Source organism: Lissotriton vulgaris, chromosome 11 (genome assembly GCF_964263255.1).
Source record: "Lissotriton vulgaris chromosome 11, aLisVul1.2, whole genome shotgun sequence".
Classification (NCBI taxonomy): Eukaryota; Metazoa; Chordata; class Amphibia; order Caudata; family Salamandridae; genus Lissotriton; species Lissotriton vulgaris.
The window spans coordinates 940,627,744-940,651,249 of NC_141699.1; the positions used below are offsets into that span (position 1 = coordinate 940,627,744).

General features: G+C 44.2%; 1 protein-coding gene across 1 annotated transcript in view; it reads left to right on the forward strand.

The window, feature by feature from the left end:
- The window catches only part of ANKUB1 (ankyrin repeat and ubiquitin domain containing 1), a 126,207-nt gene that overhangs the window by 46,433 nt on the left and 56,268 nt on the right, over positions 1 to 23,506 (forward strand). Inside the window, exon 3 of the mRNA XM_086944086.1 lies at positions 9,671 to 9,887. Within this exon, the coding sequence (XP_086800212.1) occupies positions 9,671 to 9,887 (217 nt within the window). The remainder of the gene's footprint in view (positions 1 to 9,670; positions 9,888 to 23,506) is intronic.

Sequence of the window (23,506 nt, forward strand, 5' to 3'; positions counted from 1 at the left end):
GAGGCACGCAGACAGAGCCTGGGCCATGGATCCAATGTACTAGAAAAATAAGCACAAGGCTTGTGTTTTCCTGCTTGATCTTGGGTGAGCACAGACAATGCTGTGCCGTTGCGTTCAGTAACAAAAAGTGTAAAAGGTTTGCTATAACATGGTGTCGCTAAAACAGGTGCTTGACATAAGGCTTTCTTTAACTCGTCAAAAGCTTGTGTGTGTTCCTGAGTCCAAGGGAGGACAGTCGAAGTCGCTGCCTCCTGTGTTGTCAACTGTATGAGTGGTTTGGCAAGATATGCATACTGAGGGATCCATTGTCTGCAGTACGAGGTGAGGCCAATAAAAGCCCGTACCTCCTTTTGTGTCTTGGGTTGTGGCAGATGTGCAATTAACTGGATTCTTTCTGGTGTCAGCTGTCTCCCCCATTTGGACAGCAAGTGCCCAAGGTATACCACTTGCTGGGCACAGAATTGTAGCTTCGAAGGGGACACTTTATGCCCCTTTTCGGCCAAGAAACATAGGACAGTCAGTGACGCGTGCTCGCAGTCACGTTCGGTCCGTGCAGTGATTAACAAGTCATCTACATACTGGAGCAGAGCAGTGTCAGCAGGCATGTGAATACTGTCTAGTTGTCTTTTCAGGGCTTGACTGTAAATACTAGGACTTTCCGTGAACCCTTGAGGTGCACGTGCAAATTTAAAACTTCGGCCATTTAATGAGAATCCGAATAAAAATTGGCTTTCCGGATGAATGGGGACACTAAAGAAGGCGTTCTTGAGGTCAATTACAGTAAAGAACGCAGCTTCGGAATCAATGGCAGTCAACAAGGATGATATGTCTGGCACTACTGGATACTGGGGAACAATGCATTTATTCAATTCTCGAAGATCGATCACCAATCTGTAGACTGGTGGTGCATTTGGGTCAGTTCGTTTGAGAATCGGAATGATTGGAGAATTACATACATTAGAGTCAGTTTCTATAACTACTCCTTGGGCAATCAATTTGTCAATAATTTTTAATAAGGCTACTACAGCCTCGGGGGGCAATTTGTATTGTCGGATTCGGGGCAGTACAACACCTTGCTTGAGAGTGACACGATAAGGGGTAATGTGCATACAACCTACATCAGTTGGGCCTTGCGCCCATAAATGTGCTGGTACATTTTGTAATCTAGGGTCAAAATCTCGTAACACATAGTGACCTTTAAAGTCACAAAGGAACAGTCTCACTCCTTCCGGAGAACAACATATCACAGCTCCTAATGCTTTCAACATTTTAATACCAAGCAGATTTTCAGGACATGCTTTCGTAAGTAACAGGTCTGTAGTGCGTGATAATGGACCAACTTCAAGAGTAACTGGCTTTGACACTTCATTAACAATAGGCTTTCCTGAAAAACCCAGGGATACATTCTGTGAGCCTGAGAGGGGTGCCCCTGGAACCTCGTCATGACTGATGGTCGTTCTACTTGCCCCTGTGTCAATCAAGAATTTTCTGTCTTTCCCTAATACCTGACTATGTACATAGGGACCCTCTTTATCTACAGGAACCTCAATAAGAGGCAAGCCAACCTCCCTCTCTAGGCTGTTTCATGTGTACTGCTGGTAATCGGGGTAATCTGACTGTGCATACTGGTACATTTGTTGCGTGACATGTTGAGTGGCAGCAATAGGCTGTGATTGAGTTTGGGGTACAGCTACTGTCTGTTGTGATTGCTGCGTATTCTGTGAAATATGCTGTGGAACATGTTCCTGCCTGAGAGGACGCGGTCTTTCTTTCGTCCTACCGGTAGCAATATTGTGTTTCAGAACGGCACATTCGTTTATATAGTGACCTGGCTGTTTACAGTAATTGCAATTCCCTTTAACAGGAGCTGCAGACTGACCTGGAGGTGCTGTACCCTTTCTTTGACCGTCTGCTGGGACAGTCTGAGCTACAAGTACTTTCATTTTCGTGTCTTTCATACGTCTCTGTTCATGATCATGTTCTTCTCTAATTCGGTTCTGATGGTACTGCAACATTTGTAACATTTGGGAAGGTGTATTTGCTTGCCATGTGCTCTCGACTTTCAGGACTCTATTCTTGACTTGGGGTAAGGAGTTCTCGACTAGTTTGGTTACAAAAAGATGTGGATATGATTCACTACTTGTTTTCAGGCCGCTATTAATAATGAAACATTTCTCAAATCTGGAATAGAAATCACCTTCATTTTTTCCCGCGCTTGCCGCTCATCAAGACGTCTCATCCCGCCACCGGACATAGGGAGCCTTGCCGACCAGTTACAGGCAGGGAGATCTTTTAAACTTTTGCTCTGAATACACCTAAGGACTAATATCCTTCATACACCTGAAACCTGAAAAAGACAAGCATCCTTCTTCTTTTTAGGTTATCAGATCCTTAAGAAAAACATACCAACAATAGACCAACTATCAATTTGAAGTCTATTTGACCAAACCCAAAGTAAAACTAGATAAAGTCTAGGAGAAATACCCAAGAACGAATTTTATCCAATACCATCATAAAAGGGTTCCGGTTGGCGGGATTAACTATCTAATCATCGAAACAATCAGTTTTAATCTATTTACCATCAAAAGATTTCGAATGAGAGAACGAAAATTTATCTTAAAGCAACTCTTTGACAAAACGAACCATTAATATTGTGTGGCTGCTCCAGGAAGAAGGCGCTGGCCGCCGAAACGCGCGTAGAGACCGAATTTTCATGCCACTTATCCCTATATTTTATATAAAAAAACTGTTTATGAATTTTCTATGTGTAATTGTCAAATATATAATGTGATTTTATAATTGTCATTTGATGTTATATGAATGATTTTTTTTAATTGTGTTAATTGTTTAATAAAAGCCTATATTTTAGTCAGCTGTAGTTTACTTTTACATCTTTTCTAATCTATATGTGATTTGTACCGCCAAATGTCCTAGGTTGTTACTTTTCATTTGTGCTTATTTCCCTGGCCTAGGAATTGTAAGATTCGTTAACTCAGGGGGTCCTTGATACATACTCATTGATAGAAATCACTAGTGTCTTCATCCTGTTTCTGTTTGCAGGCTGAGATTGCATCCCAGTCTTCCTTCTTGGTTGCCAATAACCTCGGCAAGACCTGTACTAATAATCCTGGTAATGCTTTAGTTTTGTCCCCAAGACCAGTACCTGGAATTCGTGTATTTTCTTCGTTTTCTAATTCAGTCCAATTAATCTTTTTATCTCCCACCTCCCATTCTTTTTCTTTGAGTTTCTCGTAAATACCGGCCGGTAGCAGTACTTTCAACATTTTCATAATATCGGGATATGTGTAGTCTCCCGTTAGTAACATGTCTTTTAATTCACGGTGAAACCCTGCTGGATCTTTATCATGGCAAGGCACTATTTTCTTCATTTCCAATAATTCCATTTTACTTAAGGGTGTATATACGAATACGCGTTGTAGCTCACCCCCTGGAGTCTGGACGGGATGAACTTCTCGTAAGGGATTTTGTCTGTCTATGTAAAAGGGTTTCCTTATTGGAGGTGAACGGGAACAAAATGTGGAGTCAAAAACGTTCTCTATTTATGACGTTGTTCTAGAATGGTATTAATTAAATCGGTACCTAGACCTCTCCATCTTTTTAGGAGTAATTCATCTAATATATGGTATAGGGGACCTGGATCAGAATGCTGACTCTCATATAACATAATGAGATGCTGGATCATGTACATACCAGCTAAACGCTGTTCAGTTGGAGTAAGACTCAAAAATGTTTGCGCTACTGAATCATCTTTATATACACTGTTATTATCAGCCCACTGTACTGCGGATCGTGCTAATTCCTGTTCACGCATTGTACTAAGTTCGTTGTAACCTATTCTTTCTTTCAGGATTTTATCAGTGGCTTGGAATAAATGTTCAAGAGAACATTGTTCTGGTATGGGAGAAAGGAAACGTTTCTTGTTTTCTAGGCGTATGGGTCTGTCAAAAGGGCTGCTCTACCTACGTATGCTATCATCTCTTGGCGGTCAACTGACTCTTCTAACCCATCCTCTTCTTCCTCGGTTTCACTCTCTTTCTCGGTTCCCCTAGCTTCTTTCTCTCTTTCGTGTATTATTACTATTTCTTTGCGGATCTTTCTGTACATGGTGTCTATGCAATTTTGTTTATCATGTTTACCATCAGATATGTTATTACTCCAATTTACCAACTTGGCCTTCTCTTCTTGGCTGGTACCGGGTCGATCTCTTTCCCTTATCAAACAATTTATCAGAAATCGTAAAATCATACTTTGCGTCTCAACCTTCTGATGTGCCATGGCCTCACGAATACATTCAGGTCTCTCCCCTGTTCTAATAAAATGATATATATTGTCTAAATGGTTAACCATTTCGGGAAAAAGCATCAAATAATCCGTAACACGTCGTAGGCGTAGCGAAGATAATATCATGTCCCCCTTACCAAGTACTGGGTCATATCTACAATCTGTCAAGTATTGTCTAAGGGTTTCGAATGTAGCTGGTCTAGGTGTACGCTGTAATGCTAGATCTCTAAGTGTTATTCGTTTTGTTTGTGGCGGGGTGTGGAGATGTCCTCCTACTGCGCCTCCTGAAGCGGAAGCGAGGGCGTGAATTGACTGAGCAGGGACTGCTGATGTCATAGCGGGTATAGGTGGCATATGTAATGGAGGTGGATTCTGGGCCACATCTGTCGCGAAGGGATTATGAGGGCCGACAGTAGGCGGGACGGGAACAGTGGCAGTAGCAGTAGGGGAAATAACAGGGGCAGGAAGCGTGACTTGAGAACGTGGAGGGGTCGTGGCTTGAACAGTGGGTTGAACAGACGGAGCAGGCTGCTGTGCATTATTAACGGGTGGTACGGGTACATAAGTATATGCTGGAGCAACATCATCTAAATAGCTAGAAAGGAATATATCTGCTGCGGTTTGTTTATGACGGAGTTTAGTCGGGACCAATGGTGGTGGCAAGTTACGTGTTACTTCCGGGGTCGCCTTGGGCAGACCTTCGGCTAGAACTGGATACAGTCCTGTAATAAGGGCGTTTCTTTGTCTGTCTTGTTGTTCTATTCTTACTCGTTCTCCTTCTTCTAATAACTCTTTTTCTCTAGCTCTTTCGGATTCTTCTCTACTTCTCTCTGCTTTCCTGATTTCCTTTTCATTTCGTCTATGCGCTTCTTTACGCCATAATTCTATGGCATTTTTCTGGGATTGTCTGGCTTTCTTTTTCCATAATGCTTCTTCTACTTTCATGATGCATTCAGCATCCCATGTCCCTGAGACAGGCCATCTATGCTTTTCTTCCAGACCCTTGGTGTAGTCCACCCACAAATCTAGGTACAGTATGGCATCTAAGCCATGCTTATTATACATAAAATGTCCAGGAGTGTCCCTAGGCGGGACGGGAACTGCTTCTTCGAGTATCCCTTTCCTAGTTCCTATCTGACGTAATTTCGAGAACAGTGGCATATTGGGACTGATTTAAACGTGAACACAATAAACACAGTAATGAATTGCAAACAATCATTCATACCACGACATGAAACATATTAAAAACATTTTCTGAACAGTTACTAGGTACATGAAAGCACAATACTAGATGATTCTCGAGCTTCTAGAACACTGGATTACTAGAACACTGGATGCACACTGGATGCACTGGATTACTAGATGCACTGCTAGAACAGCACAGACCGGTCCCATAAAGAGACACGTGTTGTCGTATTTACCTACATAAACACGTCCGGACCAGGTCTGTGTACCCAGACCTGTCTTTACCGGGCACAAATTAATGAACCCGTCTAGATGCGTTCCCAATAACGGTACTCACCGGGAAGCAGAAACTGAAGGCCTCGGAAACTGGACTGGACTGGACTGCGTCAGGTGACGATTCTCCTACGCATGCGCTTCGGAACAGGTGGGCCTCTGGATACCTCGGACCTTGCTCTCTCGACTAGGGGCTCTGGTCGGGATCCTCCGCATTCCTCACCGCCTCGTCTGGATGCTGGGCCGCAGTCACCGTCTCCTCCGTAGGCCCGAGGGAGAATAGCAGGAAAACCCACAGAAGTGCACTGGTTCCGTCGCTGCCGCAGAAGGGGTCAAGGCCTGCGGGACATCTCCGGCGAGTGGGGAAGGGGGGGTCCCTATTCGGGCGCCAAATTATGTGGTAAATATATTTTACCGTATAGTTTTTTCCATATAATTAACAAGACATAAGGATAGCTCAATCAAAATGAGAGGCAGAGTCCGTGGTATCTGAGTCATACGGGCTTTAATGGAATGCTTCGAAGCATGGGACATCGGGTTCCATCACCACTCAGGTTCAGGAAGGGACATTCAACGTTTTATTAACAGTACACATTATATATAGTAAAACAGTATGCTTGATTCCAATGTAGTAGGCGTAACAGGTGAAAAAAGAGAGATAAGAACACATGTGCGTAACAGGAGGCGTGTAAGAAGGCGTACACATGGGCGTGTACATGACATGTCAGAGAAAACGTAACATGAAACGTCATAAGTGGGTGGATGCATAGTGAAAGTTTGCAGGATCAGCAGAAACTCTTGACCTAGATGCGCGCGCAACTGAGCATGACGTGTAACTGGGAAGAACTGGGGGCTTTGACTTTTGCACGAGTAGAGGAGACTGATGTCTGGGGTGTCAGAACGACCTGTACCTATAGCATATCTGGTATCTCATGTTTGGAGGATGTAGTATCTGAAGCAAAAAGGTCTCTCGGGCAGAGGCCGTTCAATACTGAATGCTAATGCGTGCATATGAATCTTCATGTAGAGTGCGGGGGCCATGGGCCTACCATGGTAACGGGAGCAGTAAATTACTTGCATGGAGACAGGAAGGCAGGGCCCTTTGCTCTGTAGCCGGGAATATGTTTACCTATTTCACTAGACTGGAATGTGTTTTCGCGGAGGCTGAACAGATAACTATAGGAAAAATAACGTTTTGGCAGGCAGGCAGGCCGAGCCGGGCACCGCTCGTCTGTGCAGGATGTAAGGCAGAGGTCAGGGATGCATACCTAAACTGCAGCTTTCAGAGACAAAAATGAACTTGGAGACTCATTAAGGGCCTAGCTCGACTGAGCCAGGAAACATGAAGAAAAATGTGTGCTTTATTCAAGAGTGTACCATGTAAAGACGTTGGCATCATAAGTATAGAAGCCTAATGAACTGGATTTTCATGCATGACTGGATAGCTGACATGTTAAGGATGGACGCAAATCCATATGCGTCTCTCTAGCATGAATGGAACAGAAGTTACACGACATACAAGGAACATGGGTGCATGGATAGGGTGCGAGTTGGGGGACACTTTGGCTACCTGAAAATTTCTATTACCTCAGGCTTACGCTGTACTCGTAGTGGAGGGGACAGTTTTAGGGGAGTTTAATGGAGGGGAGTATTTTACGCTTTAGGGTTTAGGGTTAAGAGTAGTATATGGGAGTGTTTTAGGCTTTAGGGTTAGGGCTTAGGGTTACAAGTCGAATATGGAAGTGTTTTAGGCTTTAGGGTTAGGGCTTAGGGTTAAGAGTAGTATATGGTGGTGTTTTAGGTTTTAGGGTTAGGGCTTAGGGTTAGGAGCGGTATATGGTTGTGTTTTAGGCTTTAGGGTTAGGGCTTAGAATTAGGAGTCGTATATGGTTGTGTTTTTGGCTTTAGGGTTAGGGCTTAGGGTTAGGAGTTGTATATGGTAGTGTTTTAGGTTTTAGGGTTAGGGCTTAGGATTAGGAGTCGTATATGGTTGTGTTTTAGGCTTTAGGGTTACGGCTTAGGGTTAAGAGTAGTATATGGGAGTGTTTTAGGTTTTAGGGTTAGGGCTTAGGGTTAGGAGCGGTATATGGTTGTGATTTAGGCTTTAGGGTTAGGGCTTAGGATTAGGAGTCGTATATGGTTGTGTTTTAGGCTTTAGGGTTAGGGCTTAGGGTTAATGTTAGTGTATGGTACTGTTTTGCCTTTACTGTTTACACCATAGGGTTGTTAGTGTATGGTACTGTTTTGCCTTTACTGTTTACACCTTAGGGTTGAGGGAAGTGTCAGGGCGTTGTGCTGTGTTTGGCGGGGCCGTGAGGGAGAATTTTGCAGTGTGATAGAATGCGTGGTCGTAGTGTGCGATGAAAAAGTCTTTTGCATGTGTGTGAATGCGGAGTCCGATGTAATGGTTTGCGTGGTGAATGTGTGTGATGTAATGGTGTGTGCGATGTGAGGAATGCGATGTAATGGTGTGCGTTGTGTTTGTTTGCGTTGAATCGTCATACATCCCGAGCTCCACTGTGCGGCTCAAGGAAATATGCCATAGGTAAAGACAACCACACTGTGATGGCTATTTAGCCCTGCTTACTCCTTTCCTATGCAGTGCTGGCACACACAAAAAAAATGTCAAAGCTGCGACAAGCAATTGGTCATCTAGTTCTTGTCCGAGCAATAGCCATTCAAGCCAGAAACTAATCCTGTTTCTGATGTGAATCCTGTTCCTAAAAAAAGGTACAAGTGTGCAGCCAAATTCCAATTTTCCACATTGCAGTGCTGGTTTTTAATGACCAATAACAGTTAGGGGCACAGAAAATATTCTGTCTGTGGAGGGAGACATCCTGCAGGCTACTATTTTGAGACTATCCCCCACATGCATCAACCTATTTAGGAAGTGCAAACGGTGCGAATCGGTAAATTCGGCCGTTTGCGCTTCCTAAATACGTTTTTGGGATGCATGAAACGTTTTTTCAAAAATCGTTTTTTTTGCATTTCCTAAAAATGAGAATGCATTTAGGAGCACATGCATCAAGCTATTTAGGAATCGCAAACGGTGCGATTTGGTAAAATTGGCCGTTTGCGATTCCTAAATACCTTTTTAGTATGCATCAAGCATTTTGGGAAAAATCGCTATTTTTAGCGAATTCCAAAAATGCGATTGCTCTTAAGGAATCGCAAATTTGCAATGCATCATTTTTTTTAAAAAATGCGAATTTTGAAATAGGAAGTGCAAATTAACACGAGGTTCACCCTCGTGTTAATTTGCGAAATTGTTTCAAAAAGCACAAAAATGCATTTTGAAAAGTGTCATGTTACAGACACACATGTCCTTAGGACATGTGTGTGTGAAACATGCACTTTAAAATAAATTTCAGGGGTGCAGGGGGGGTCCTTTGGACCCCCCTCTGCACCCTTGCAATGCATCAACAAATTGCGATTTCCTAAAAAAAGAAATGCAAAACGGCATTGATTCCTATGGGCCTCTAGGCCCATAGGAATCAATGTAATGCCAATCCTTAATTCCGATTCGCAATTAAGGAATCGCAAATTCCGAAATTTAAGAAATCCTAAACAATTTTAGGATTTCTTGATGCATAGGATTTTGCAATTCCTTAATTTTCGCTATTTAGGAAATGCAAAATCCTAGATTGATGCATGTGGCCGTTAATGCGGGATTTGTTTCTTCAAACACTTTGATTTTCACCTGAGCCAAAAAGTGCAAGGGCAGTTAGTGCCCGATTTACAAAACCATATACAAGTACAGGAAGTAGTAGTGGAGCAGTGTTCCATCCATTATGTACTGTTAAATGCTTGTATGAGTCAGCCCCTTTGCCTTTAGGTTAGACTGCAAGCAAAACGCCATAAGATAATTAAAAAAAAAAAACTCTGAAACAATTTATTTTTTTCTTTTCAGGAAGAAGATAAACCAGTCCTGTACGTATTTAATGCCGCCACTGGACTCACTATGCCTATCATGGGTAGTATTTATCTGCTTACTACAACCGTTTCCGACTTGAAGATCCTGGTGACCCGGAAGTGTGGCTTCCCTGTCAGTGTTTACTGCCTGCGGACACCCCAGGGAACGGAGATGTACGACTGCAACACACTCACTGATTACAAACTTGACATAGGTATGCAATGGCAGACACTCTTATATTTACTTCATAGTAGATGCTAAAAATTGACTAAACAATAGCCGGGCTTGTGTATGTTAAAATGTTTCTTATTGTTATAAATCATCCCGAGTATTTTGTCAACCCAAATTGTTTGACCTTATTTACAAGAAAGGAAATAAAGTCATTCATTATGTATTAGCCACCTCGAGATGTTAAGACTGTCTTCTAACACTACGAAAACACTGGACAGTGCCAACAAACTGATCCTGACCAGTGGCGGCTCGTCCATGGGGGCGTTTGGGCGCCACCCTACTACTTTCTCGCCGTGCGAGAAGGCAGAAACAAATGGTAGTTATCACCGTAATAACTACCATTTGTTTCTGCCTTCTCGCATGGTGAGAAAGCAGAAGTTCCTTGTTGAGAGAGTGGGCGGTGTTACTCGAGAGCAGGGGGGAGCGGCTTGCCCACTGTTGTTAATAATGTCTATTTGGGCAGCCTGAGAGGCTGCCCAAACAGACAGTATTAACAACAGTGGGCAAGCCGCTCCCCCCTGCCCTCGAGTAACACCTCCCACTCTCCCTGTTCTCTGTATGCTGCAGCATACAGAGAGAAATGACGCGGTTGGGGCAGCCTGCTTGCTTGAAGTAGTGTGGCTCACTGGTTAGAGGCGGCAGACCCGAGAGCAGAGGACGGCCCGGGACCAGGGTTCGATTCCCGGCGCGGCAGGTTTCTGGACCAGGGTCAGCGGACTCGATAATTCTCTCGCCTCGGTGCCCACTCTGATCAGCGATCACACTCGGCAACTCTGGGCATTAGCTTGCCTCATCTTCACTAACGGCCCCACCAGACCGCCGGGGATGCCTGGTCTCTTCCTGGAGATACCCATTAAGGGACCATCTCTCAGGGAAGCCAGGAAGGGTTTCGCAGCGGTCGAAGCGCCTTGAGACCCTACGGGTAAGTAGTGCGCTATATAAATGCCAATACATTTACATTTACATTCCTGTTGACGAGCAGCACCCTGGGAATTCGAAAGGCAGACGGCAGGACGGAGTCGGGAGTCTCGGAACCAACTTAAAGGCGGGAAGGTAAGTTAAGTTTTACAATTACTTTTCACTTTTGTCCTGTGATTTTAAGAGAAGGCTAGGTCTGTAAACCCAGGGGAACTCATTTATTTGTTATTGCAGCTACTGTTCTGATTGAATTTGGGGTGTTTTACAAGGTGTGACAAATAAATACAAGTGCGCAGCTAGTTTCTTTTGCGTCCAATCATGACCGTATGGTTACGTGGACACATGACGAACTGTTACAGAAAAATAATTCTCATTCTATCGGACTTTTAGACATGTTGATAGTGTCTGTTGGTTTACATTCGTATAGTTTGCAAGTGGTAGTTTTTTCGCTTTGTTTCTGTTGGACTCCATCGCTACAATATCCAAAAGGCAGATGTGACGACGGCTGGATCCAGCAGAAACCATTTTGAAGTTGTTAACTGGCATTCGTGTCAGAGGTATGGCTGCACCGCATACTAACTCTAGTCGGTTGATGCAAGAGAGAACCCTCTAGAGACCCGCATTTCACGTCATACTGGCGTGTCAGCGCCTTGGTGCTAATTCGCATGCCAGCGATATAACGCCATGAAGGGGATGGAGGTGTGTGTGTGTGTGTGTGTGTGGGGGGGGGGGGGTACAGAACGCTACCACACCTACTTCAGGTCACCGTAGTTTGAGTAACAGCAGTCATCAAACAGTTTGTGCTCGTACTGGGGTACGCCCTACTGCTTTCATATGTCACCAGCCGCCACTGATCCTGATCCATCCAGGAATTCAACCTTATTTAACTTTTAATCTGTGTGCTTATCATAAGATGTTTCTGACGTACCTACGATTAGGCAACTTTCATATGATGGTCACGTTCCCCCAGATAAACCATTGGTTACGTTTTTGCGCCCATGTCCTTGTGATGATATTTCCCCACAGTCGACAATCCATGTTATCTTTTTCTGCAAGTTTTATTTATTCATCAGGAAAAGATGGATTATATCCATTTTGAAATCACAAGGCCAGAGACAGTGTCGACCTGCGTTCATTACATTGCAATCTCTAGACGATGAAACCTACACTGTTCATAATGCAAAATATTTAAAAGGGGTGGTCAGATTTAGGAATTCAATGCAAGGACTGCTTTTGTGGTACCTGTTTAGGATTGTAATGACATTTGGGACGTGTAAGGAAACTAGCATGATTTCTCTTTTTTAAATTATTGTTTTAAAAAATATATTGTATCATTTATTTATATGAATAGTTTTTTTATGTTATTTATTTTATAGATTTTCTTAGAACAGTCAACTGTGAGACTCAGCAATGCAATAGTACATTACACATAACACTCTTTGTAACATGTGACCAGTGGCAACAGTTAATGACAGTACAGGAATCCAGTAAACACAATTAAGAGCCTGCCATTCCCACTAGCGGGAATGACCTTCTGTTATTCTAGCATTCTGAGATCATATCATGTAGGAGAATTAAACATACGTGTTCGTAATGTAAGTGATAGTGACAGCAACTCAGTGAGTTTTCTAACTATGTGATTAATCAGGTGTCACGTTGTTACCACCAGGTTAAGTGTGCTGGTAAGTATTGTATAATTCCCAGAAGTTTTTGAGCCTGGTACGTGGGGGGGGGGGGGGGGGGGGGGGTAGATCGCTGAAAAGTTCTGACTGTGTGCTGGAGAATGTCATGTGGTTCTTCCACTGTGAGATCGTGGGGAGTGGACCACGAGACCAGTTGATCGCTACCCTGCATTTAGCCATCAGCATTCCCATATCAACCAGTCGATGGACCCCTTTGGGAATTGGTTTGGAATAGCTCAATAATGCCAGTGTTGGGTCAGGTTCTAGGGTTAGCTTAGTAATTTGACCTATTTCTCTGAATACTGAGACCCAGAAGGCCGCGATGCCAGGACATGACCAGGCCAGATGGAGGAAGTCAGCTAATTGTGCATAGCAACGGTCGCGTGTCCTGTTATTCCGTAATCCGGATCTGTGCAGCCTGTCCGGTGTAATATACCCAGTTTAGGTGTTTAAAGTGTACCAGTCTGTGCCTACCATTAAGTGAGATCCGCTTGGTACTGGTGCAGCAATAGGTCCACATAGTGTCTACTATTTCTACATTAAAATCTTGCTGCCATGCCAAACGAGCCTTAGTGTAATGATTGGCTCTGTATATTCTGGATAAGTTGTAAATAGTGGCTACTATGAGCTTTGGGGTTTTTGCTCATATAATGTGCATTAAAGCTAATAGCTCAGGTGGTTCGAGGTATTCATCTCCCAGTAGTTCTCTGGAATTGTCAAGATGGTAGGTGTTGGTTCATTGGATCTAAAATCATTCCAGGCTTTGGAGACCCTCCCATCGAACAGCTCCCCCACACCTAGGGTATTAAGTGCTTGTGTGACCCTTTTTTCTGCAAGGTGTTAGCCATGTGCACTATTCTAGTAAGGCCAACAGGGAGTACAGGATCACACCAGCCTGGTGCTGCAGTAGGCAGTGCCAGGCATGTGTTGTGGCATTGATAGAATCTAAGATGCATGTCCTCTGGTCTGCTGCATGAAACAGCATTGCAGGCAGTGGGAGCTGGGCTGCCACCTCTTATTCAATGCGAAGATGTGGTATGTCTGATGAGCCTTGTATCCAATAGAATGCATGTGCGCTTTGCACGGCTCTGTAGTATACATCGAAGTCTGGTGCACCCAGTGTGCCCAAAGAATAAGGTAAAACCAGTATTTGCCATTTAACACACTGTTGCTTACCAGCCCATGCCAACCTAACCATCAGTGTAGTGAGACGGTTGAAGAAGGCTCGTGGGAGAACCATGGGAATATTGGTAAATAAAAATAGAAGTCGCAGCACCACCACCATTTTCATGTGGGAGTTTAATCCATCTCTCGACATCAACCTCTAACTTGCTAAAGATCGTCCCATAATTTTCCCTGAACACTGTCTCGGAGTCCGTGTGTATTTTTATACCCAAATATCGAACCGCATCTGTGGTCCATAAGAGAGGATAGTCTAGGTCAAATTGAGGAGTGTGCGGTGTAAGTGGAAAGATGATGGACTTCGGCCAGTTGACATGTAGACCAGACAGGACTCCAAAGCGTACCACCTCATGGAGTACTTCCGAGAGGTTGGATTCAGGGTGTCTGACGTAGAGGAGTGTATCATCAGCATATGTGGATACTATCATTTTATAGCGTGGAAAGCATATACCCCAATTCTGATGATATTCCTATAACGCACAGGCTAGGGGTTCTGCCACTATAGCGTAAAGTAATGGTGACAATGGGCAGCTTGTCGTGTGCCTCTGGAAATGCGTATTGGGTCTGTTACTATGGTGCCTATTTTTATTCTGGCCAAGGGTCTGCTATAAAGGGTGCCTAAAAGTTGGAGGAGGACAGGGCCCACTCCCATCCTAGTCAGTACATGTATTATGAATGGCCATTCTACAGAATCAAATGCCTTCTCTATGTCTAAGAATACCGCCACGGCCGGTATCTCTGTTCTGATATGTTGCAGGGCTCCGAAGACAGTGCATAGGTTATAAGTCAAATTCCTACCAGGAACAACCCCCGCTTGCTCTGGTGCAACTAAGATTGGGACCAGAGGGAGCAGTCGGTTAGCGAGAATTTTTGCAAAGAACTTCATGTCCACATTAAGCAGAGACAGAGGGCGATACCAAGCACATTCCTCAGAGGACTTACTGGGCTTGAGAAGAGCTACTATCACCGCTTCTGACATCGAGGGTGGCATATTCCCCGTAACACACATGTCATCGAAGAGCGTAGCTAGCTGTGGAAGAAGTAAATCCATGAATGCCCTATAGAATGTAACCGTGAGGCCGTCGGACCCAGGAGAACGTCCTGTTCGATGCTAGATAAAGCTATAAGAATTTAATCTCTCTCTATGGGTCCCATAAGGAATTCCCTGTGTGTGTTAGAGAGCCACGGTAGTTGTATGTGCGTCAAATAATCAATTATCTCTTTGTCCGTGGCAGCATTTCAGGAGGCATATAGTTCGGAATAATATTGACGGAATCTGTCTGCAACCTCTGTAACCTCAGACAAGATCTTGCCCTCAGCCGATCTAACCTCCACCGTTTGCATCGCTTCCCTGCGTTTCTTGAGTAACTGCGCTGAGTCTGATCCTGGTCTTTCACTCTCACCATGCGCCCTGGCAGTGGCGTATTTGCCCAGATGTTTGATCTTGTTGTCTGCTGCCACACTATATTCTCCCAGCAACTCTGCACGTTCCTCCCCAACTGAATTGTCCGTATCTGACAACAGGCGTTGTTCTAGAATCTTAATTTTCACCTCTAAGTCCATTAGGTGGTTGCATATGGATCGGAGGACCCCCGAGTGTTTTGATATAGTGATCCCCCTAATGTAGACTTTGAAAGCTTCCCAAATGATTTGATAGTCATCCACCAAGCCCACATTCTTATAAAAAAAGGTCTCAATAGCCTTGGCCAGTTTGTCTTTGAATACAGCATCAAGTAGGGAGTTGGGAGGGAATCGGCAAGTAAATGGGGTTATAAGCCTGCAAGGAGTGTCTAGTTCTAAGAGGATCAGTGAGTTGTCAGAGAGTGTACGTGGTAACACCTAACAAGTGTGGACCTTATTGCAGAGATATCTAGCTGCAAGCCAATAGTCAATACGAGTGTGTATGTTATGATATGCAGAGTAGTGTGTATAGCCTCCCATGTGCGGATGTGTTAGACCCCATACGTCACTTAAGTCAAACCTAATTAACGCACATTCTAGCTCCCTGGCAGCTGCAGTAGTGAGGAGTTCAGGTCCCCGATCTATCCAAACTAGGGTTACGAATCAGGTTGAAATCGAACCCCATAGCTGGAAGCCCTCGCAATGGCAGCCCACTCTGTTGGCTAGCGCAGAAAAAACTAATTTTGGGCCATATATATTTACAATGAGTAAATCCATGCCTTTCCCACTGCACTTAGTGATGACGTATCTGCCTTCAGGATCAGTAGTCAACGAAGTAATGTTGAGTACTGACTTCTGGTTTACCCACGTGAGAACACCTCTTGTGTGCGTGGTGAAGCCTGCAGCATGGATATTACCAAGCAGACCTCTACAGCGTAACATAGGGAATTGAGTGGGAGATGCGTTTCTTGCAGGAGTACCAAATCTATGGCGTGCCTCTTCAGATATGAAAGGACTTTGCGAACTTTCTATAATCGTTCAGTCCGGAACATTCCATGTGAGTGTTCTTAGTGTGTCCACCCTGGAATGCCGCCTGTCATCCGTTATATGTGTCTTGGGATCATTCAGTGTCGCCATATCACAGTGTTGCATAGTACAGTAGAACCGTGTAGCCAGTGAGATTGTCTAAAGTCATGTGCATAACATTGTCTGAGTCCCATCAGCCCTCCACCCCCCTCCCACATCAAGGCCCCCGCAACCAGGGCATGACGAAAACATACCTAGAATTCCCCACTGAACCAAACATGCATACTGCTGTTCCGAACCAAACAAAAACTATCCCTCACACCAAGGTTCAACAATAACAATTCCCCAAGTGTGTGATTCGCTCGTGGGCTGAGGTTGCCAACAGTGTACTGTCGACCTAACGGGTGTAAGTTGTCGGCCTCCTCCGCACATCAACATGCCAATATTACGCATTAGCTAAAAGAATACCTATCCTACAAACAGTATATCTGTACTGCCAATCAAGTAACCATGTCCGCCCCTCGGCCTTTCTCTGAAGTGTCAAACTTTGAAAGATGATAGGTGTGTCCCAGAATGTCTGAGCAAAATAAAAAAAAAACAAGTTAACTCCCAGAACCTCCCAAGGTCTGGAACGTCATGTAAGCGATATTTGCAATCACCGGCCCCCACAAATACATGTGTCTTATCTGTGTCCTGATCAACCAAGAGATCAGTCCTTTTCCTCCAAGGATCCTCCAACCGCCCCAGACAAGGCGTCCCTGTCTGGGCTGTGCCGCTGTTCCCTGGACCAGTCCTTCATTGCTTTTTGCAGGGTCTTGGGGTCTGTGAAGCTATGCGACCTCCCCTGGCGATTAACACGTAGGCGGGCCGGATATAGCATTGCATAGTTGATGATCCTCTCCTTTAACTGTTTCTTGAGTGGGACAAACTGGCGACGCGCCTTCTGGACCTTCTTGGTAAAATCAGGAAATAAAGCAAGCGTAGATCCCTCGTAGTGTAAAGTCTGTTTCTCCCTGGCGACTCTTCCTGGCATCCCTGTTGCGGTAATTTACTAACTTTGCTATTATCGGCCGTGGAGGGGCACCAGGCGCCGGGTGTGGGCCCAAGGAGCAATGCGCTCTCTCAACCACAAACATGGGCGAGAAGGCGTCGCTTCCCAGCAGCATGATCAATAATTTCTCAATAAACTGTTCCATATTGCCAGTAGGTGTCGATTCTGGTAGGCCTGTAATTCGTATGTTACTTCTCCGGGATCTCGCCTATAAGTCTTCGGCTTTATCCTGCAACACCTGGAGCGCCTTATCTATACGTTTGTGGCCTGTGTCCATTTCCATCTGTGCCTCCTCCACTTCTGTGATACGACGTTCGGCCATGTCAATGCGTTCCGCATTCTTGTCGAGTCTTTCAGACATCCTATCCATGCGATATGAAAGGGAGTCGATCTTTGTACCTAAAACTGTTAGTGAGTTTTGTAGGCCCTTTTCCATTGAAGCCAGCATGGCTTGATGTCGCCATCTTACGGCACCCGCTCCCTCTCTTCACCATTGTCTCTGTTGTCTGCAGACAGCGAGCGATCTCTATGCTTGCGCTGTTCAAACGTCAATCGTTGCTGCGTTTTGTCTGTTCTGCCCATATTTGCTAGCCACAGTTGGACTCACCAGTTCTAAGAAGGCCAACGCGATCACAACCAGTATTTTCGTGGATTGTGGCAGTTGTAGGCCTATGTAAGGGGTCAATAATCATACACAGCTTGTTGTGCTTCACTCGGAGACAGCAGCTCAGCTTGAACAACCACTCCTAGGATCACAGGTCAGCCAGCATAGTTACCGGTGCTGCAGTGGGCACTCCAGCAATTTCCACCTGGTGCACCGAGCAGGTTAGCGCGCCCCTATGATGTCTTTACGGGCTCCCAGCACATGTGGACAGTAGGCACTAGGCAGTCAAAACAGGGGGAAGTTCTTCGTGCCTGTGAGCTGCAGGTAGAGAAAGCGTGGCAGCTGGGACGCTCGGCAAAGATGGCAACACAGATGGAGCCAACATCAGGAGCCAGGTATTTCCAGGACGTAAGGCCAGGCCGGGAGCAAGCCAAGCTCCGCTGGGTAGCATGCAATGAATGGCTTAGTCTGATCCCGGAGCATACGCCAGATTGTGGTAGCCTCTCCGCGCTCACCTCACCTCACCTCCATGCGCCCCCGCTGAACTCTCATCTCCCACAGCACACCCACAGGCAAGTACGCCGCCAAGTCACGACACACGCTGGGTCAAGGGGTCTCCAACAACGCTTCACCGTCCGTTGCCGTTGTCTGTTTACTAGGGCAATCTGCACTGCTCCGGTACTCTGATCGGCGCATGTAAGTGCGTGCACCCAGCCAGGTCACACTTCCGGTTGGCTGGAGGTATACCCGAGTCCGGGAATTTGCGGCCCAGGTAGCACGTCACATTGTCCCGGTCGCCATTCTGCGTACAATTCACCTTGGTGCAGACAGGAAGGATCAACAGGTAGCGGATCTGCTCAGCGATGTAGGTCAAAGTGTAGTGGAGTCAGTGCTTCAATTTACAGCTTTTAAGTGCTAAGGTTAGACATAGTCCTAGAGCTAGACTGATAATAATGATAGAATTTTACTTTAATTTGAATGAAGTTTTTAGGCCTGATTTAGATCTTGGGGGATCTTGTCCCGCCTCACTTTTCTGACAGTTTCACTGTGCGCATACTTTGCGGTCTGCTCGCCCTGTTTAGATGTTGGCGAGTCTATGGAAGATAGTCCGTCCAAGTGCCGCCATCTCTGCCAGAATTTTCCTCATGCATCGACGGCGACATAGGCAAAACTGGCAGTCAGAGGTAGTCCAGACAAAATTACCTCTGGGCCAATTATGATGGGCCTTTCTGTCGAGGAAACTGCGGCGGGACACCTCCAAACTTGAGTTGGCGGAATCTAAGGAAATTTGGTTGAAACGTACCTTTTTTTCCGTTTTCAACTTTCATTTCCGCCTTGTACACCATTGTCCAGTTCCTTTCTTTGCTACTAATACTTGACCACAACGCTAATCAACTCCTTTGTAGCCGGAATCTAAGTTAAGCTTCTTTTTCATTTGTTTTACTATGACTTGTGCATTAACATTTGCTTTGGCCTTGTGTAGTTTTACAGTGCTCTTATATGGACTTAATTTTTTTGTATGTGTAATACGGTGGTGTTCATATTGCAAGTTGTCAAGCTACAATGAACACACCTTTATTGACAATTAGAAAAATATTTGTTTGTTTTGGTGGTTGTGGAAGCTGTGCTGGGTTGTACATTCAGTAGTGTGTGTATGTTGTGTGTGTTCTATTCTATGTGTAACAAAATTGGCATAACATATTAACTACCTATATTTTTTAAGCAAACACAACAGATGTGGGCTGTAACACATTAATAAGTAGTACTGACCAGTCTTCACTCTACCATGGACTCACTCGACAGAAATCCACCGCTAGGACAATGCCAGCACAACAGGGAAATCTAAATAGGCTTGGCTCAAGCCCTCTGGCCATGTAGTACTGTTAGGCAGAATTGGAGTCTGCCCTGTCGACAGAGGTGTGCCGCTTACGCAAGGGTAAACAATTTGTTGATGAGGACGGCAGTTCAACCAGCCACATCTAAATACAGCGGGCGGGACTCCATTAGCTTGATGGAGCGATCATTTAACTCACTGAGCCATTCTGCTAGTTTCATAAGCCGTCTTATGTTGTATAAGATATGTTAATGTATTGCTGTTTAATGTTTGTGTAAGAAGTGATGATACCACAAGTTGGTTATTGTTCTTGGTACTTGAGCAGCTGGAAGTACAGGATTTATTTAAGGCCTGCAGCTACCAGCATGGCATTATATGACTTTTCTACAATGCATCCTAAATTCAAAAAAAGAAGATACGTTCCATACAACTGCCTGGTTAATGCTCCTCTCTGTCCCTCCTTCATCTCAATCCTCCCCACCCTATATGGGCATTGCTTTTAAACATGATGTTTGTTTCATCCGATACATCTACACCAGTCGAATCCTTTAAGGATCCAAACTTAGCCTTGCCAAGGAGATAGACTAAAGCACATTAGTCTGCCATGACAGAGGGTGCAGTTAAAACCAATGCGAGGTGATCTGGTATTGATCACTAGATGATCAAAATACCAAGGGCCTCATTTATGAAGGCCTTGCGCCACTGGTACCTCACTTTTTCCCATTTTAAAAGTGACGCACCGGCGGCGCAAGACCTTCATAAATAAGGCCCCAAATATTTACAAATGTGGTTGACCAAATAACATCCAATTGTGAGTTAATCTGCCCTAGAATAACAGCAGAACTGTAAAGCTGTGAAGGCGTCCCCCATAGATTGCTTTAAACACTAAAATGAACTATGTTTCATTTAAATAGTCAGGTATTGTTTCCTCTTTGGATTAGAATTTATTGTGGCACCAGAGTTTGACATTACCAATATACCACAAGACCTTAAAGCCTTTATGAGACAGGAGCATTGCTTAGGGCCTGAATACGACTTTGGCTGTGCTGCACTGACTTTGCACTAGCACTTTACTGCCAATGCCGTGCATGGTCCGTCTGCCAGACTATGAGTTCAACTTGTGTCTGGTGGACTTTTCTTTTGTTGTTCCCTCGGCGGTGCCCTGAAAACAGGCACCGCAATAGGAACGCAAAGGCAGTTTCAGCACAGCATGGACTGTGAAGTGTTGGAACTTGGGATGCATGCGAACAGTGGGGCACAGGTTGTGCCCCCTTGAATGCATCCCCATGGTGTGGGGGGCAGGGGGGCCCTATAGGGCCCCCTTTGTTTCCCCACCAACAGCCTTTTCGTGGTGGGCTCACCACCATGAAAAGGCTGGAGTTGGGGAAACTTGTAATATGCTCTGCGGATCGCTGTGGTCCCGCCTTCCATATTGTATACCCCTGTCCGCTGTGCCATCACTAGGGAATGTCGGTTCACTGGCACAGCCGGCACAGCCAGCACAGCGGTGGTGGTCCTAATGGCCAACTCATAATACGGCGGCCACAGGACCACCACTGCAGCGCCACTGCGAGAATGGTGGTCAAACACTGTCAGACTCGTAATTTCACTCTTAGCTTTTTGTACAGTTTTCAGAAAGGACATCTGCCTGAGACAAAAGCTTTTAAGACAAAAGCTTTAGAAAGAACCTCTGTAAGTCTATAGGTGTTGAAGAGTAGAGTAAATCGTCTACATTGGTTAAGTTTCCAATGCGAAAATTTGCAATAATTTGAGAAAATCAGTCAATTTAATTTAGAGTTCCTGGCAGGTAGGTCATACGTAATTATAAAAGAAGTGAATATCCTAGGCAACAGTCTGCTGGCAGCTATACCGTTTCACCCTAAACCACTTTTTACTGAGTAGTTCCACAATTACATTTACAAATGTCTTTTTAGTCTCCAAAGACAAGATTTGGAACACAACTCTGTCAAGTGCTGCAGTATAGTTGATGTAACAGACACATAGGCTAATATTTGCAATGTTTACAGGATTCATTGCTAGCATTGACATGGTACTTGAATTGTCCACTGTGGAACAATTCTTGGAACACACTCTGAGAGAACTCTATTAAAGAAATGTCATCAACTGATGCTTCCAGTTTTTGTTTGTAGAAGTACCTTTGATAAAACAATGTTTTACAAACTATCCATCTGACTCTAACCATTCCATTAACCAAAGTTTTTTCAGAAAGCTGATTGGTTCATGTTTGTAAATCAGCGGTAAGCCTGACATCTTTCGTGAGGGTGTGATGACAGTTGAACTAAACATGTTACCATGGAGTAGTGTTAAACAATTTCTGTACTCACAGAATCTCATTTTACAATATCATCTGGAATCCCATTGTGGCCCAGGGCACAGGATGTTAAAACAATATTGTTGTCATCTCTGATTCTTAGAAGAAAAGGATGTTCAGTGGTTCAAAACAGTCCTGGTTTATAGCTCCTTCCTTTTACTGCGATATAGTTGTTAGTATTTGTCTTAAAGAGGGTATGTGTTAATCTGTGTTCCTTTTAGAGAATGCTAAACTATACCTTACAAGAGATCAAATTTAGCCGGAGCCATTTGCTTTAATCGAACTAAATGGCAAAAGCACCATACGTTCTTCAGTTGTCTGTGTTTGATTTCTGATATATTTCTCCTGTGCGGAGTTTGTAAAATCCCTAATAACCAATTCTTGGGGTCCTCAGAGGCTCCTTTAAGTAGATTTATTTTTTAATAGTTTCCTAAGTTCCAGTTTAAATGTGTGTGGCGCATAATTAAATAGAAAGCAGTATTAAAGTCTCAACTGGTAATTTAGAAAGATACTACCATTCAGCCTCCGTATCGGGAAGCCACAATGTTAAAAGGCGAGAATACAAACTTCGCCCATGTTCTGGCTTATAAACTATGTCAATACTTTTATTTTTCTGTGAAAAGTTCATTTTTCCTTAATTTTTGTTTTGACCATGAAACACTCGATCTGATGTTAAGAGAGTCCTCCCATTTGGGGACTTTCTTATTAGAATCTTGCATGCATTGCACTGAACCAGATGATCTGCTTGAAAGGTGATTGCATGACACTCCATACTTATTGAATGCAGACAATGATCTCTTTGGGACTATATTTTAAAGATTTTGACCATATGAACAGCGATTTGTAAATATGTGCAATATAAGACTGTACTCATGCCATGGGATGTGCGATTGAATTGAGCAGGGATGTCATTAGGGAACTGATCAAGAAATTTAAATATCACTTTTCTGCTGATATCATTTTTTGCACTTCCACATTTCCTTCAATGCTGGTACATGTTCCTCAGGATACCAAAAACTTCTTCTCTTTTAGCTTGGTTGAGAGACTCATTATCATTACTAAATTTGAATGAAAGTCACCTGTGAGGATTAAGAGGATGGAAAGACATATGTGAACTAGTGTTGCCAATTCCTGCAAAATGGATTTTACTATTGCAAATTTTCAATCTAAAGAGGGTGATCGATAGATACTTAGTATCAAAATTTTGATTATTAAAGCAATATCAGTATTGAAGGAGCACCCAAATACAAGTAGCAAGTCTGTTGAAATTTAAATATAAATCCCACTGCAACTCAGGGTACTTATGTGGTTCTAATGAGCTTGGTATTTTAGGAATGCTGTAATAGATGTTATGAAATACGATAAGATGGGGGAAGTCTTAGTGTAAAGCAGGGTTCTCCAAAGTCTGTCCTGGAGGGCCGGATACATGCCAGATATTTAAGATAACTACATTTATTTAAATGGGGATATGCTAAAACTCTGGCCAGGATCTTGCCGTCCAGGACCGTCTCTGGAGAACCCTGTTGGAAAGGATCAATGTCCTCTCCAAATATCAAGTTAATTGCATCCTTA